The sequence below is a fragment of the Sminthopsis crassicaudata genome, chromosome 1 (genome assembly GCF_048593235.1).
Source record: "Sminthopsis crassicaudata isolate SCR6 chromosome 1, ASM4859323v1, whole genome shotgun sequence".
Classification (NCBI taxonomy): Eukaryota; Metazoa; Chordata; class Mammalia; order Dasyuromorphia; family Dasyuridae; genus Sminthopsis; species Sminthopsis crassicaudata.
Window position 1 is genome coordinate 260264594 of NC_133617.1, and position 18755 is coordinate 260283348.

At 34.3% G+C, this 18755-nt stretch overlaps 1 protein-coding gene across 3 annotated transcripts in view; it reads left to right on the top strand.

Moving 5' to 3' along the window:
- The window catches only part of LOC141549101 (lipoxygenase homology domain-containing protein 1-like), a 598160-nt gene that overhangs the window by 100294 nt on the left and 479111 nt on the right, over positions 1-18755 (top strand). For all 3 annotated transcript variants that reach the window (XM_074278423.1, XM_074278432.1, XM_074278441.1), the window contains exon 5: positions 18518-18681. In XM_074278423.1, the coding sequence (XP_074134524.1) occupies positions 18518-18681 (164 nt within the window). The remainder of the gene's footprint in view (positions 1-18517; positions 18682-18755) is intronic.

Below are 18755 nucleotides of genomic sequence, written 5' to 3' on the forward strand. Positions count from 1 at the left end.
TGTATACATACCTGGGATTTCTTTTCCTTGATACATATGCCTTTTCTTGTCTCACCTTACATTTACTTCTTTTGGAAAAAGTTTATTAACTTTTTATTGTTGAATTTCAGTGATTTTCACCAAGTCAGTAAATCAGTTAATAAATATACATTAAGCACTGTGTATATGCTAGGTACTGTGCTAAGCATTGGAGATCCAAAGAAAGGCAAAACAAAAATGAAAACCCAAACTAACCCCCCCCCCCAAAAAAAAAAAAAAAAGCCAACCCCTGCTCCAAAGGAGCTCCCTGGTCTAACTGTAGAGACAACCTAAAAGCAACTATGTACAACCAAGTTAAATGTGAGATAACTTTGAAGCAATCAACAAGGGATGGGCATTGTAATGGAAAGAAATCAAGAATGGCTTCTAGTGGAAGCTGGAATTTTATCTAGGAGTGAAGGGAAACCAGGGGAGTTAGGAGACAGATAAGGAAGAAGAACATTCTGAGAGTAAATTGTTTCAGGAACAGCAAGGAAGCCAGTGGCCTTGGATTGAAGAGGATTTGTGAAGATTTAAGGTAGAAGAATAACTGGAAAACTTGTTAGGGTATGGGGATTAAGTTTTAAATGCTTTTAATGCCCAATAGAGGATTTTCTGTTTGAACCTGGAAATGACAGGAAGTCATAGGAATATGTTGGGAGAGTGTGGTGAATGACATAGTCAGACTTAATACTATAGGTTGGATGATCCTATAGACTGGATGATGGAGTGGAATGGGAGAAGACTTATGACAAGAAGACAAAATAGGAGATTTCAAAAATGTTCTAGTTATAAGGTATTAGGATAGAATAGTAGAGTAGTAGGGTAGAGGAGGAAAGGGTGCATATGTGAGTTGCTATGAAGGTAAAATCTACAGTTTTTGGCAACCGATTGAATATGGGAGCAATGGGAATGAGAGAGTGAGGAGCCAAGGATGACTCTTAGGTTTCAAGCCTCCGTGACTGGGAGAATGATGGTACTCTTGATAGTAATAGGAAAGTCAGGAAGAGGAGAATGTTTGTGGGGAAAGATAATGAGTTCAGTCCTGAGGTTGTCTCACAAGGAAGATGAAACAAAAATAGGTTATAAAGAAAAAGTTTAGAATTTTATCCATGGATATATTTAAGATGGACAAATCTTTGGCTGGTCTAGGTAATAGTAAAAAGTCACTTCAAACTCTGATTTCATTTCTATACAAGGAAGTCATATAAAAATTGACATCTGTATGTTTTTCTGGGAATTGTTCTTCATTTGATTGATTAATGCCCTTTGAGATGTCACTTTTAATATCCATAGTAGCACTAAAATAAGTCAAATTTTGGCAGTAGCACCAGATCCATATATAATTATAGCAAGAACAATTTTGATTTCAATTAAGCATAAGACAGAAAGACATACAGAATGGTTTAATTAGCCAGGAGTCTGCCTGATTGAACTATTTATTGTCATTTATGTCACTTACTTGGGACTAATCCTATAAATGACATTTTTCTCTAGGTAATATTGAATGATATACTATACTAATGAACATTTAGATGCTAAGGGAGGTTGTTGCATCATAGAATAGAATAAGTTTTTTTTTTTTTAAAGAAGAGTACAAAATTTGAGAGATACAGAAAGAATAGAAGGTCCTCTTAAAAATATTTTTAGCTGAAGAAAACTTTGGAGATTTAAAGTGTGCATTTTCCTCTCCTAGAGAGGGCAGAAAGAAAAACTGGCAAGAGCAGATTTATAATTAATTATGTTTTTAATGGAGAAAAGTTATTCAAAGCCTTTCATCACCTTGCCTCTTTGTACCTTTCTAATCTTCTATTTTACTCTCCTCCACAGATTCTGTGATTCAGTGACACAGGCCTTCATATACCAATTCTATATTGTTTCATTGGCTGTTCTAAGTTCCTGGAATTCTCTTCCCCCTTACCTCTGCCTTTGTAGCTTCTTCAAACTCAGTAAATCTTCAATGTTAATGCTTTCCCTTTGAGATTACCTCTAATTAATCTTGCATGTGTCTGGTTTGTATATGGTTGTTTGCATGTTGTTTTCCCTGCTGTTCCCCTCTTTCCATTTTTAGATTGTGAACTCCTTTGGAGCAGGGACTATTTTTATCTTTCTTTGTATCCCCATTGTTTGGCACAGTATCTGACACTCTGTAAGTGCTTAACAAATATTACTGACTTGACTTGAAAAAGAATAAGAACTAAATAAATTAAATAATAATTGTGGTGAGGGGGAAAATGCAACTTTAAAGTAGTGGGAGAATTCTACTTTTTTTTTTTTTTTTGGACACCATATTTCATGAAACAAAAACCTTGATGATAGAAAAACATTATAAAAAAAATGACTGTGTTAACAAAAATGAATCAGCAATAAGTCAATGTATGAGGTATGATTTATGAAAAAAATTGATCTGCTACTATAATATTATATTCTGAAATATTTGCAGTATCAGCTTATTCTACCAATGGACAACTCTGCCTGTTAGGGAAATTTTCTGGATTTCAAGTCTAAATTTACCTCTTTACAACTTTTGATCATTGCTCATAGTTTGACTTTTCTCTGGTCAAATAAAATAACACTTAAATTTGAATCCTAGGTGAGTCAATCTTTCTGAGGATCAATTTCCTCATTTTTAAATGTCTCTTAACATTATTGTGAGAATGAAAAGACAAAATATATGCAAAATATTTTGTAAAACTTAATGTTTTACATAAATGTTAGCTATCAATTTTCTTTCATATGACAGTCCTTTAAACTGTTAAAATCAGCTATTATATTTTCCCACCTTCCAGTTTTTTCTCTTCCAGGCTAAATATCTCTACTTCCTTCAACCAATTCTCATGTAGCATGGACTTAAGGCCATCTGCCATATTGATGGCTTTCCTACAGATGCTATGCAATTTATCAGTCTATCTCAACTTAGTATGCCAAGAATGGAGCAATACTTTAGATAAGTTTTTATCAGAATGCCTGCTTATTCCTGGAAGTTCTGTAGAGCTTCTCAAACTGTGTTGAGCCATCTTCTACTAATTCCACTGAGCAGTCCAATTAATTCAGGAAAGGAAAAGTTTTTCTTAGTCAACAAGCACATATAGCAAACCCAATCACTTTCCTTTTCTATAATGGTCTCTATAGAATAAATGTTGGCTTAGGTAGGGCTGGATATGTGGGCCATAGCAGCTGGTGTGTGGCAGCCTTTGAACTTGTGGCTCTTTTTAAATAAAAGCTGCTGCTAGGTACAAAATATATTATAGAGATTGACATGGGGCAATTAGTTCACAATTAAACATACCATATGAAAACAGATATTGGCCTCCATAAGAATATGCTTTCTTTTTTTCTTAGGAATTTTCTTTCTGAAAAAAAGGAGAAATTATATATTTTAAAAAATCACATGATGCTAGAAAAGCTTATGGGTGGTTTCAAGCCATGACACAAGCTATATCTTTCTTAAGCCTTCACTTTTCAGACTCTGTTAACTCTGATATAGTTTCTCACTCCAAAAAAATCCTTCCTTTGGATCCAAGCAATTCTTTCAAGTGTGGAAACTCGGCTTGAGGTGAGGAACTGAACAAGGGAGAACTGAATGAAACTGGTAAGAATAACAATGACAGAGACTTCATTGCCATTCACCTTTAGATCCAGAGCTTGAAGGGATGTTAGAAGATTTTCAGTTCAAGTTCCCACTTCATAAATGAGGAAATTGAGGTGGTAAGAGGTAGTGAAGAATTGAGAATAAATTCTAGGTTATACATTCAGGGGACCGAGATGATGGCATTGCCTTCTGTTGTAATAGGGAAAGTAGGATGTGTGTGTGTGTGTGTGTGTGTGTGTGTGTGTGTGTGTGTGTGTGTGTATAAAGTTATTTATGTGCTTATTCACCTAGGTATTTCTTATTTGGTCCCTAGGCAATTGATATTTAGGTAAATAATTTGGGTATTTAAGTACATAATTATTTAGGTTTAGATAATCAGCTAACGTGGTGCTAGGTTAAAAAGTAGATACTTAGATAAATCTTATTCAAAGCAGTCTAAAACAGTTCTAACAAGTTCATTCTGGCTTACTCTGGTCCAAACAAATGTATTCTAGTTCAAACTACTACCAATTCGTCTAAACCAGTTGAATATTATCTAAAATATTTAAGAAATTAGATTTTGAAGGTAAACTATGGTAATTAGATAAAAAAGGTTTTCTAAGTTAATTATTGACATAGGTGACCAATTAGATACTTAAATTGTTTAATTCTTACTTAGATAATTAATTAAGTAGGAAAGTAGGAGGAGCATAATGTGTTAAGGGAGGTATAATAGTATTGCTTAGGCAGAGGTTCCTAACATGGCAGTCTTACACCTGGCATGCCAAAGGTCTGTACCTACTAGAATTCTGTTTCTGGTGCCCTCTTCTCTTTACTTAACACCTTTTACTAACTAGACTTTAACCTTACTTCCAAACCCCATAATAAACCTCTTTTATCAATCTAAAAAAATAGTATTGCCTAGCAATAGTGAAAACCCATTTTGGGCTATTCAATATAAGTTTGTAGTGGATCCAATCAGAATAATTTTTATGAATTTCCCCCTTTGTTTAGCAGCCCATGTGTAGGAGCAAAGTTGGTAAATGGTGGGAGTGATCCAAAAACTGAGGCTTGGCAAGACATAATTAGTAATAAGATAAGGGGGCTGAGATTTGAGGAGATGAAGAAAGTGTATAGTTGAACTATTTCACCAAATGGTTAAGATAAGGAAAACAAAAAAGAGTGACTAGAGCAGGGGAACTGGCCTGAAAGAGAATTGGAGGTACAAGAGACTGACTCATATTGTGGATGAAGAATAGGATTTTATAAGGGAAAGTAGTGGGAGAGATGAAAAACTAGTAGGATGTGGTCAGAGAAGGAGATTTTTGATTTTCTGAGCATGTAGGAGTACATTTGTGGGTGATGACAAGATCAAGAGTAAGATCACCTTATGGTAACTTTCGTGTGAAATGAGTAGGTACTAAATGCTTCCAGTTTTTGAGGGAGAGTCAATATGTATGTTGAAGCAGGATTCTGGAAGAAGAGAAATTGTGAGTCATGTACTGAAATCACTAAGGAAGGAAAGAGAGTTACTCAGTAGTCTGGATACATCTACCAGGATTTTGATTAAGTGATAGATATGAACAATATGAACCTCAAAGGAAGAGAGGTTCCTTGAGTGATAGAGATAGAGAGAGGATTCAGAAATGGCATTAGGGAGCAAGGAGTATTCCAATTCTCTTGCCTCCACCAAGAATGGAAGATAATGAATGAAGATGAAACCATAGAAAGGGTAGCTAGGGAAGTTTCAGAAATGGATAGTAGATGGAAAAAAAGTGAAGAGAAAAAGATTTAGAATGAAAGAATGGTTGTTGCCCATGGAACAAGCATTATAAAAGCCCTAGAAGGGTTGGATAGTATTTGCTCTAAGCTGTGGAGTGAGAGATTGTTGCCCAAGTCTTCAGGAGTAGAGAATATCTACTTTTAATCCAAATCTTCTGATACAGTGCTCTTTCTACTGCCAAGACCTCTGACATGAATGTCTGACATGAATCCCTCACTTAACTTAAAACCAGAAGCATTTTATTAAGTGCCTATGTGCCAGGCAGCATGCTTAGTGCTAGGGATACAAAGAAACACAAAAGATATCATTTTATTAAGTACCTATGTGCCAGGCAGCATGCTTAGTGCTAGGGATACAAAGAAACACAAAAGATATCTTAAAGGGGAGACAGTATCCAAATAAGATATAAATAGGATAAATTGGAGTTAGTTACAGGAAAGGCATTCATATTAAAGGGAGTGTTAGGAAAGGTTTTTGGCAGGTGGAATTTTAGCTGGGACATGAAAGAAGGCAGGAAAGCCAGAAGAGAACTGTAGGAATGGCATATAGCCAGTAAAAAGTCTCCAGAGTGTAACTATAGAGCCTCTTGCATAAGAAACAGAAAGGAGGTTAAAGTCACTGGGTTGCAGAGTACTTGGGGAGGGGTGGGGAATAAGGTGTAAGAATATTTCAGGTCTTGGGTAACTAGATGGGGTTGGCAGAGAAAGACTGAAGTACTGATAAGATTACTCCCTGAGGCAAGCAGGGAAGGATATTGATGGGGATCAGTTCTACTTTATAGTCCCATCCTCTGTGGGGTTTTGGACAGCTGTATTTTGCCAAACTGCCCTCCCCCCAGTTAAATTTCCCCTATAAATCTGTCCATGGCCCACGCCATCTTTTGCTGAAACCCTTCTAGGTCAGTCTGCCAAGGCGTTCTGCCACATGTTGTCTTTCCTCTCATTCCTCCCCCATACCTCATGGCATCTTTCTTCTTCTTATAGCTAAGTGCTTTAGGGTGCTAAATCCTTCTATGAATTTAGCCTTCCAGTTAAGGACATGCTCCCATCTCATAGAGTATTTCTCTTTCTCCTGGTTAATTGTGAGTTCTGCTAGGAGACTTGTCTTCTACTGTTAATTTTTAAAACCCCTTTTCTTGCTAATTATATGCTCTCCCAGTTTTATTTCATATTTACCATTCCTGGTGTGTATTGTACCTCTTCATTTTGTCTGTCACTTCTAAATAAGACTACTTTTTTGTCAAAGAGAATGGCATTGTGAATTCTTCACATGACCAAACTCCAACATTTGGTGCTGACATCAATTTCACTATTTGCTGCTAAATCCTCAAAACAGCATTTGGAACTCAGAATTGCTGTCCTGAATACATCAAATAGAGGAAAGAAGTGTCTAGGGTGCATTATAAGGAATAAATATGAGGTTTTATATTTGATTCTGTAGTTCATGGGGAGCCAGTGGAATTAAGTGAATAGATAAAGTGATGTCACATCTCTGCTGAGTGTGTATATAACGCTTCATTTACTCTTCGCCAAGCACTGTGCTAAGTACTTTACAAATATTGTCTTTTGTGATCCTCCTGACAACACTGGTAGGTAAGTGCTCTTATTCTCATTTCACAGTTGAGAAAAATGAGGAAAATAGAGGTTAAATGACTAGCTTAGCTCACACAACAACGGCTAGATTTGAAGTTAGATCTTCCTGGTGAAAGAAAGGTCCAGCACTCTATCCATAGTGGTGCCTTTGGCTTCTAAGGAAGGAGACAGAGGGAGATGAAGGAGTGCTCAGATTGGTGGGAGGAGCACCAGAATAGTGTATTGTCAGAGAACTCTAGAGAAGCTGGTAGGAACAATATATAAGCTACTTGGGGGCAGAGGCTGGCTTTTGTAATGGGGGGAATAGTCTGAGATTTCAGAAGAAACCCTCTGGATTTTGTCCCCTAATCCTTCTCTCAGGTTTCTTCCCCCATAAAAATGTGAGCTCCTTAGAGGCAGGGACTGGCTATGTAAGGAGAGGTGGAGTTTTCTTTCTTTCTTTAACTTTAGGTAACTTCTGTAACATCCAGTTAATGGGGAATCAGTGGAGGGATTCAGGATAAGAAATAAAAAGGGATCTACTAACTAGGCCCCTACTCCAGCAAGAATGTAAAATAAAATCTTTCCTGCATTCAACAATGTTAATGGCTACCTAGTAGTCAAGTTGTGAACGGATCCAACCATTCTAGAGAGCAATTTGGAACTATGTCCAAAGGGCTATCAAACTATGCATACCCTTTGATACATCAGTGTCTCTATTGGGTCTGTATCCCAAAGAGCTCATAAAGTTATAGTATATGAATGTTGTGGATTATTATTGTTCTATAAGAAATGATAAGTAGGATGATTTCAGAGAGGCCTGGAGAGACTTTTAAGAACTGAGGCTGAGTAGAATCAAGAGAAGAAGACATTGTAAAAAAACAGCAAGTAGATTATGTAATGCTCTTGGCTCTTTTCAATAATGAGGTGATTTGGGCCAATTCCAACAGATTTGTGATGGAGAGACCTTTTTGCATCCAGAAAGAGGAATGTAGGATCTCAATTGGATTATAGCATAGTATTTTCACCTTTTTTTTTTTTTTTTTTTTGTTGTTTGATTTTTTTTTCTCTTTTTGACCTGATTTTTCTTGTGTACCATGATAAATGTGGAAATATGTATAGAAGAATTGTACATGTTTGACAAAAAAGGAAATAGGCTGCTATTAGTTTCCCTGCTTTAAGCATCTCCCTAGTCAAATTTATTTTCCACTCAATTGTCAAATGGAGGGACAAGACTTATACTGCATATTGTTGTCCAGTAGAGATAGGAACACTCTCAGATATACAAAAAGGCAAAGAAAAAACTTTCTTTTGAAAAGAAGAATGTGTTTCCAGGTATTAGCAGACTCTATCTTGCTAAAGGATTTTAAAAGAAAAAAATCAAATAACAAACTATTATCATATTATTTTTAAAATATTGGTTAGGTTGGATAGCCCCCTGAACTTTTTTTTAGCTTTAAAATTCTGTCAAATATTTGTAATACTAAATGTAATATAAAGCTTTTTACCTTTTTCTCATAGCAAAAAAAAATAATGTGATACTAAAGCTTTTTACCTTTCTCTCATAGCAAAAAAAAATAATTTCTGAAAATAGAAATGTGGTACTTTTGCAAAGAGATACATGTTTGGCATTTTTTTATACCTTCTGAAAGAAGTAAATAGCTGTCATGCTGCAGTAAATATTAAAAAGTGACTATAACTTTCTAAAATCCTTCATTTTTGTGTATGCTTTACTTCTTACTTTTCTAGAATAGATTGCATATTCTTTAATTTGAAACTAAAAAAATTTAGCCAAGGGTTTTCAAATTCTATTTTCAGTCATTTATAGGAGAAATTTTTTTTTTTTAAATTAGTCAAGACAAATATATGTTTGAGATAAGTACATTTTGTCCCAAAGTGGAGGTTCTAGAGTGGCTCAGTTTATGGGTCAGTTAACATTCATTAATTAAGTACTTAATGCAGATATATAGAACCTAGAAGGTGTTTGCAGGACAGCTTCACAAATGAAGGAGATAGGCATTAGTGGAAAACAACTACTGTTTTGGGATTTGGTCTATTGTATTTACAGAAATATATAATTTGCTTACTATCAGAAATTGAGAAGCTATGTGGGACTAGGAGGTGAAAATGGATGTATATACTAGGGGGAATGTTATTGCCCTCAGTATCTGGTGCCAGCTGGCCTCTAGACATATTGAAGTTGACTTTACTAGCACTTCTGCTTGGATATTTGGGGCCTCTAGGGAATAAGAAGGGGATTGGTGGATCAATGATTAGGTAGATACAGAGATACCTGCTGTTTGGTATTATGGGGTGGTTGAGTAGAGATTATATTTACTAAGTGTAGGGAGAGAATTTTGGGTAAATATTGGAGGGGTGAGAGTTTAATGAAATAAATATTGAACTGGAGTTCAGAAAACTTAGGTTTAGATCCTGGTCTTTATTACTTCCTGGGTAAACCTAATGCAAGTTACTTAAACTTTTTGCACTCCACTTTCTTCATCTGTAAAACGAGAAGTTTGGGCTAGATAATCTATGACTTTTTCCAACTTTAAAAACTTCTATTCTTATGCGAGAGCATGGTAGCATCTAAGATGTTTGGTCACAGGCTTTTGCCCTCATGATGTGTGGCATATATTCAAAAATACTTCTACTTCTAGATCCTGGCCCATGATGATTCTGTACTCATATACAACAAGGGTAAGAACTGAGGAAGCAATTCATAACCATTACTGTGATCAGATTTAGGTTACCACTTGTCCAAATTGTTCACAAAACCTTGTTTTCAATATTCTTTTCAAGATAAGACTACTCAATGGGGTACTGGATCATGAAACACTAGTTGTTTTGTTTGTTTTTGTTTTTCCTTTTAAGACTGTTTTACTGCTTACAGCTTTCTGTCAAATTTAAAAGCAATTTTTTTTTATAATGGTAAACTTTTCCCCCAATCAATAGCTTATCTTTAGCACCTAAACTTCTTGTCTCACTTTCATTTTATGGTGCAAGATGCTTTAAACCTTTTTATCAGTAGAGCCAGCCGGAGTAGCATTTTACATAGATGATAGGGTTAATTGCTTCGATTTTCAAGACAAAAATCCTAAATACAATGTAATAAAGTTTTATAACCTTTCACAGCCACTTAATATTTAGTGCTGTTAATGGGGCTAGTAAATAGAAGGGATATTCTTGTTTTTGCCTTTGGTGACCATTATATGTGTAGGAGCAATATTTCCATCCAAGTAGAAATTGTTATTTTCTCTTTTAGGTCAAAACTTTTATTTTTTATGAACAAAGTACATAGCATATGAGTTTGAACTTGATGGGTTATATCCAAATTGCTTCATTTAGCTTCCCAAACAAAATAGCAATGTTCAACTTAGTTTGGATGAATTTTTGAATATTTCTGCTATGAATTACTTTAACTTTTTGGCTTAAGTATTTAAAAAAATCAGGTTTCAATTGTGATATGATGTGCTTAAGTGGTTACCATATAAATATAAATTTCTCCATATACATTTCTTTTCAATTCAGAAAATATTCAAGTATCTATTTGGACAAGTTCTGCAATCCTAGCCCACAACAAGTGGAAGATTTAGTAGGGAAGATAAGTTGTTGAATAATAACACAAATAATTCTCAGTAAGAGATTCCTGTGCATAAGAGAGGACAAACCAAGGCTGCCTTGCAATAAGAGAAATAACTGGTATAGTTTAAAGAAAACTGAACTGAAGGTCAGGAAATCTGAGATATGGAATATCCTGAGTCCTAAATGTTCTGCTTCTCAAAGCTCCTCAAAATTATTAAATTATTATTAGTATTCTTATGACATATGACAACCGTAACTATTTTGTACCCATGTACAACAATTTAACGTCTTGATCCATTTCAGAAAAAATAACCTCTACCTGGCATTCACTCTACTATCTTATGATATATACAATCTTATATTTCTTCTAAATGAATTTTATAGTAGTATAAGGAAAGGAATAAGCTTTTGCCTACTGTATGCCAGTGCCTTTGCAAATTTTATTTCTTTTTTTTACTCATAACTGTAGGAGTTAGGTGAAATTTGATCTCCATTTTACAGTTGAGAAAGTTGTGACTTATCCAGATTCACATAGCTAAGGAGTATCTGAGGCCAGATTTGAATTTAGCTCTTCCTGATTTATGGCTAATTGTTCTGTACACTCTGACAGTTATCTGACTCTAGGCTATCTTGTCAAGATTTTTTTCAATATAGTCATTCAGTAGTTAGCTCCCTTTCTCAGTTTTGAATCCTATATACCTTTAATCAAACTGACAAAGGAAAATCGTTATATTTTAAAAATAGCATTTTATTTTTTCTAATTATATATGAAGACACTTTAAAAATTAATTTGAAATTATTAATTTTATTTTTAATTTATGGTATATAAGAAACAAAATGACTTACCAAGAACTCCACTGACTCATTGATGGAGGAGAGATTTATTTTACATTCTTGTGAGAATGGGTGCATAGGTGAGTAGACACACCTTTTATTTCCTATCTTGAAGCACAAGTCCCTCTCCTGATTACCCATTAATTGGATGTTACAGAAGTTATATGAATCTCTAACCCTTGTTACATAGCTAGTCCCAGCTCCCAAGGAGTTTACATTCTAGAAGGGAGGAGGGCTAAGGGCAAAGAACAAAATCTCTGGCCACCACACCTAATAAAAGTCAGTCCCTGCCCCAAGAAGCTTACATTCTTTTGGAGGAAGATAAACTCAATCTTTGATTATTCCTTGATGTTTTTGTGGGTTTCAGTTTTCTAATTTGTTTCATTTCTCCAATTTAATTTTCATAACTGTAGAAAACAAACATTCATCCATTTCTCATAGGAATGAAACAAGCATTTACATAGCATAGTATAATCATAATAATAATGAAAAAGGTGATTGCACATGGAACTGCAAATCTATTATGTACAACAAGATATTTCTTTAAACTATGTAATAAAATTATGTATTAACATTTTTTTGGGCAAAATTTTGAGTTTCAAATTTTTTTTCCCTTTTCCCCTTTCCTCCCCCTCTTAATTGCTTGGTAAATAATTTCACATGGGTTTTGTATGTGTAATGATGGAAAATCCATTTTCATATTACTCAGTTTGTGAAAGAAGAAACAATTTGCAAAGAGAAAAAATATGAAAAAAATAAAATAAAACTAGTATGCTTCAATCTGCACTCAGACTCCATCAGTTTTTTCTGTGGATGTGGATTGCCTCATGAGTCCTTTGGAATGGTTTTATATCATTGATTGGGTTGCTGAAAGAGTTAAGTGATTGGTAAAAATCTTAAATAGACCATAGTCAAACTCATATTGTGTCTCAGGATAGCATTATGATTCTACCCATTAAACCAACTATAAACCACTTAATTGTACTGTCACCTAGCTCCCATTTCCACCATCTTTTTCACAAAAATTCTCTAAATGAATAAAAGTACCTAGTATGTTTCAAATATGATGCTAGGTGCTATGGATAAAAATATAGAGCTACAACAATATTTGTTCTCAAGAAATTTACATTCTAATAGAGCAATGCAATACATATATCATATTATAACTCAGAGAAGGGAGTTTAATTCAGGGTACGGGTTATTAACTTTGAGTCTACAAGTCCTAAGGGGTTTATAAATAAATTTTAGGGTATCCCTGGGTTTGAATTGGGAAAAATACATTTTTTATTTCAATTTTTAAAAAGTAATTCTCTGTAATTATATGCATTTTTATCTGAAAAATTTAAAAGCATTATTCTAAGAAGAGGGCCACAGACTTGCTAGATCGTTTCCCCATTCCCCAACCTCTTCAAAACAAAAAAGATTAGGAAATCTGGGTTAATATTTATTTTTGCCAATTAGAAGTGAAGACATTTTTTTCTCCATGATGTCTAAACTGATTAACATTTTTAGAATTATAGATTGTCCTTCCTTGGAGATTTTTAAAGAACTATGCTTGCCATTTGTATTTATAGAATTATAGAAGGACGCATAGGATAGTAGACTGTTTTGCCCTTTCCTATAGTAAGAATAGTATTTTTGTGCTCAGAACAAAATCAATAGTTAGAGGAGTGTGTTGTTGCTCAGTGATAGGGAAGATGGCAAGCTGTCAGTGCTGACCTGACGTTAGCTTCCTGGTAGATGGCAGGATAGGATATGAAAGGCAATCTGAATCTAGATAAATGTAGTAGATAATGAATCTTCACTCTTCTACCAGTGGGGATGGCTCAGGAGCCAATGGATAGACATGAGGTGTACCTGCAGTGTATCTGCCACCATCCAGAAATCCAGTGCATCCAGAAATATGAGGTCACAATACAACCCCTGAACTGCATGAAATATCTGGATTATAATGTTTAGTGAATATGGCTTCCTTTGTTGGTACTTTTGTCCATGTTCCCCAAATCTGTAATGATGTTCTTGTCCTCTACTTCCTGGACCACTTCTTTCAAAATGCTTTTCCAGGTTCCTCCAGTCACTAATGCTTCCCCTAAAGTTATTATTATTTATATCCTGTATTTACTTATTTGTCAATGTCTCTTCTCATTTCCTCCCATCCCCAAGCTCTTTGAGGGCCAAAATTCATCTCACTTTTGTGTTTCCTAAATCCTTGCTAATTGATTAAAGATATAAAGTAATTGGTCCAGAGTTTGAACTTGGAACCTTCACACTCTGTTTAGTTCTTTTTCTAGTACACAATGTTGATGGCCTGAGACTGAATTAAGAAATTTATTTACATAGATTTTATTTATAAGTTTTATTTTATGAGTTACCTGGGGTAGACTTCTTTTTAAAAAATGTATTTATTTTTGTGAGGTAATTGGGGTTAAATGACTTGATTAGGGTCACATAGCTAATAAGTGTTTTGTGTCTGAGATCGGATTTGAACTCAGGTCCTCCTCACCCTAGGGCTGGTACTCTATCCCTTGCACCATCTAGTTGCTCCAACTTTAAAAAAAATTAATATTTATTTATTTTTGCCAATTGTAAGCTAAGATAATTTTTTCTCCCTGATGTCTAAATTGACTGACTTTTTCAGAATTATAAATTGTCCTTCTTTGGAGATTTTTAAGGAACTATGCATACCATTTGTAATATTTTACAAAAAAGGTCCTGACCCTAGATTCACTTAAACAGTCAAGTTTCACTCTTATAGTGATCATATAATCATATATAAAATAATGTAATTTTTGAATAGATTATTTAATTCAATGGCATTTTTATTTTATATATAGCCTAAAGAATTTAAATGACTTGCTTGATGTCAAAATATAGTGTTCTCACTCATTTCCATTTCTGCCTGAAATGACCCTTGTTCTTTTCCTTTTTTCTTGATTGTATTGTACCTCATGTTTCAAACCTCATCATTCTTCAAGGCATAATTCAAGTCCTAACATCTCCTTAAAGCCTTTTCTGACATTGTAGCTTGATGATCATTTATGGCACAGGAGAAAGAGCATTGTCTTTAAGCCAAGGGAACTGAGTTTAGATCTTACCTCTAATACTTATTACTTATGTGACCTGGGGGCAAATAATTTCATGTTCAAGTAGCATAAGGGGAAAAGCATCAAGTAGAATAAGGGAACCATGTCCTATCTTTTTTTTTTTTTTTTTTTTTTTTTTGCATCTTCCCTTATTTCTCTCCTCCCCCAAGCTGGGCATGTGGTAAGTAAGGAGTTCATTGGTTAATTTCTTTGTTGGAAAAAAAAAGTATCTTGCACTCCCTCTTCATCCTGGAATTCACCTGCTCCATTGTTCTTTCTTCATTCAGTGTGAGAGTTGGGCAAATTTTAGGATTTCAAAAGGAACAGAAATTCATGTTCAAGAGACATTTTTCCTTGTTTTCATTTTTCTTTCCACTCCTATGCCTTCCATTCTTCTCGATCATAGTTGTTGGAAATTGCAACTTTTTCCTTATTGATTTGGTTCTTGCACATTTAGCAGGTATTGATTCTTCCTCTTGAACTCTTTGGCTTTATCTCTAATAGAAGAGAAACCATAATAGACTTCTTTCATTTCATTCTCATAAGGACTTGTATGCCATTTATGCTGAGGAAATAAATTGGCATTTCTCAGCTCTCTGGTTTGTGTTTATGGGTTAACTTCAGAAGTAAATAGAGACTATCATTTGTGGCCAAATTCTTTTTATGATATTCTTTATCCACCAAATCATTATCTACTTAATTTTAAGTTACTAATAGCCTTTCACAGGTTTTGATCAGGATTTGAAAAAAATTAGCAAATTAGTTTTAATTTTAAAAAAGACATAGGGGAATAACAATTAAAGCCAGAAGCAGTTGTCTTGTTGGAATGATCAAGATAAATTATAGACTAGATTTTTAATGAAGGGAATTTGTGTCCTAATGGAAAAAATTCATAAACTAATGAAAGTACAGATTTCTGAGTTTTATTTTTCATACTTTGGTTTATCACTATTACTGCAAAATTTGACCCATCCTTTTAATATTTGTTACCTCAGTTTCTCATGGGAAATGTTAAAGAAACAAGGTAAAAATAAATGAGAGAGTAGTAAAATGCCATATGTTTCTCAGCAGAGATGTTATATAACTTTCACATGTTCTTTATAATCTGTTAGTCTATATAACTTATTATCACTGTGGTAAATGCTTCCCCACAAGCTCAATTGAATTGAACCAATGATTAAAATGTTCAAAACTAAAGATATAAACTCATAAATTATAGAAATATATACATTATATATGTACTAAAATATGCATGAAAAGAGAATCCCAGAATTTTGTCATCAAGATGAAGACAGCTTGAGAGAAGAGAGGTAGCCATCCATTTGTGACCAGGATGCTGTGGAATTCTAGTTGACAGAACATCATGATCACTAAGACTCTATTATTATTCTTAAATAACTTTGACTTTATTAGAGAGACACCATTTGAAGAAGTTACTGTAATGCAAGGTAGAATGTGTGAAATGCATAATATGAATATTTAAAAGTCAAAAGGATCACTACTGGAGAGAGGAATCAGGGAAGACTTAAAGGGAAGAGATAGCAATTGAACTGGGCAGCTAGGTGGTACAGTGGATAAAGCATTGAACTTGGAATCAAGAAGACATCTTTCTGAGTTCAAATTTGGCCTTAGATATTTAGTAGTTGTGTGATGCTTGGGCAATTCATAATCCTGTTTGCATAAGTTTTCACATCTGTAAAATGCACTGGAGAAGGAAAAGGTAAACCGCTTCTATATCTCAGCCAAGAAAACACCAAATGAGGTCATGAAGAGTTGGATATGACTGAAATGATTAAACAACACAATAGCATTTGACCTGGGCCTTGAAAGACAGATGATAACAAGATGATAGCAAAGGTACAGAGAAAGAAAGATGAAGACTTTGGAACTGATAAGTAGTCCATTTTATTTGGTAATGTAGGGGTATATGAAGAGTAGTGTGAGATGAAACTGGGAAAGTAGATTAGGGACAGACCACTTGACAAAAGCGTTTATTAAAATACTAGATTTAAAGTAAGGAAGACCCGATATTGTTGTTGAGTTTTTTTTTTAAGTCATGTTTGATTCTTTGTGACCCCATGTAGGATTTTTTGGGTAGAGATCCTAGAGCAGAGTTCCTTCTTTAATTTTTTTTTTTACAAAAGGGGAACTGAGGCAAACACATTAACTGACTTGATCTGAATCAGGTAGCTTGAGATGCTTGAATTCAATGACCTCTAAGATGATTTTTGTATGTTTAGAATAACCAAATCATAATTTAGTGACAACTAGATAGTTGGATAATTTGATAATTGTTTAGTACTTGAAAATTTTGAGCATGAGAGTGATGATCATTAAGAAGATGACTCTATATGTATGTGTTTAGAAAGAGACTAGAGGTAGAGAATAAAATTGGGAGACAATTTCAATATTCCAGGAAAGAAGAAATAAAATTCTGTGTTACAAGGGTGACAGTGGGATTGGCAAGAAGAAGATGCGAAAGGAAAATAGTGCAAGAAGACATAACAGGACTTGGTGACTAATTCAATATCATATATGAGGTAGCTAGTGGTATAGTGGATAGAGTGTTGGATTTGGAGTCAAGAAAAGCTAATTTGAATTCTGCCTCAAACCTTAGACAAGTTATTCAATCTCTCTCTAAAAAGATTGTTGTGAAGATCAAATGAAAAAAATACATTAAACACTTGGCAAAACTTAAAACACTATATAAATATTTATGATGATGGAAAGTCAAAAGTGACTTAAAGATTTTTAGTTTGCTTGATTGCAGAATGTTGGTGTCATTGATTGATGTAAAGAAATTGGGAAGAAAAGTAGCCGGGGGTTTAAGATGATGGTACATATGAGTTGCAGATTGAAAATCTGGATTAAGATGCTAAGTGGATGGTAGAAAATACAGATTTGGGGTTCACGAGACAGTATGGAACTGAAGCAAGAACATGGACATCACTTACATTGTAATTATCATTGAAAACATGAGAATAAATGTACCTATGTATGTATACATCATCGTCAAAGAAATTATAATGATATTGAGAACAGAATGATTGTAATGATGGGGTAGAAAAGGGAGAGAAGCCTATGGATGAAGACATAAGTAAGAGACTTTATGTTCCAGAAAACACTTGGGAAGAACATATCAAGGAAATGATTATTTATTAAGGTCTACAAAGGAGGAAATTCTAAGTTACCTTGGCATTTGTGAACATATAACACTCATTATCAGAAAGTTTAATATCTAATCAGAATTTTTCCTTCTAAATTTTAAGCCAAATTCCAGAAGATATTATAAATGACATTTATATAGTATTGTGTTTTTTTTAAAAGCAAATGTAATTTTCAAATACATACAAAGATAGTTTTCAACATTCATCTTCACAAAATCTTGTGTTCCAATTTTTTCTCCCTCTTCTCCCTGCTCTCTCCCCAAGACAGCAAGCAATCCAAAATAGGTTAAACATATGCATTTCTTCTAAACATATTGCCATATTTGTCATGCTGCACAAGAAAAATCATATCAAATTTATATAGTATTTTAAAGTTTCTTACTTGATTTTTGTAACAAACTTATGAAGCAGGACTGAGAAATATTACATTTTTACAGATGAAACAACTGAGCCTTAGAGACATCTTTTCCCTATGTTAGGGAGTGGGATCCATGTCTTTCTGGCTCCAAATTTTCTTCCTGGTTAGGTAGGTGGTACAATAGATCGAGTATGTGATTTGTAGTCAGGGAGAAATCCAGACTCTAATGCTTATTAGCTTTGTGAAATTGTGTTAGTCAGTTTACCTCTATGTGCAGTTTCCTCATCTGTAAAATAGGTGTAACAACAGTACTTACCTTCCAGAGTTATTGTCTAGAATCAAATGAGTTTATAATTGTAAAGTGCTTAACACAGTGCCTGGCACATAATAAATGCTACATAAAATATGAGCTATCATCGTCATCATCATCATCATCAACAAGTTATCATTTTGTCCTAGAATTTCTTAATCTAATATAACACACCAGATTCTATTTGTATTTCTAAGATGATAACAGGTCATTTTTATCTGACTCATATTTCTGTAGATGGTAATTGGAAGGTTTCAATAATTACCAGTGAATTGCCATGTGCAGGAACCAGCTCACAGATCTATATTGTATTATATGGACATCACAGAAGCTCAGCACCTATCTATCTTTATGGAGTAGGTGGGAATGTATTTCAAGAAGGCCGCGAAGATATCTTCACTGTAAGTAATAAACCAGGGTAAAGCATGTCTGGGTTGGTGACTCAGTGAATGAACTGCAACAGTGGAATGATTGG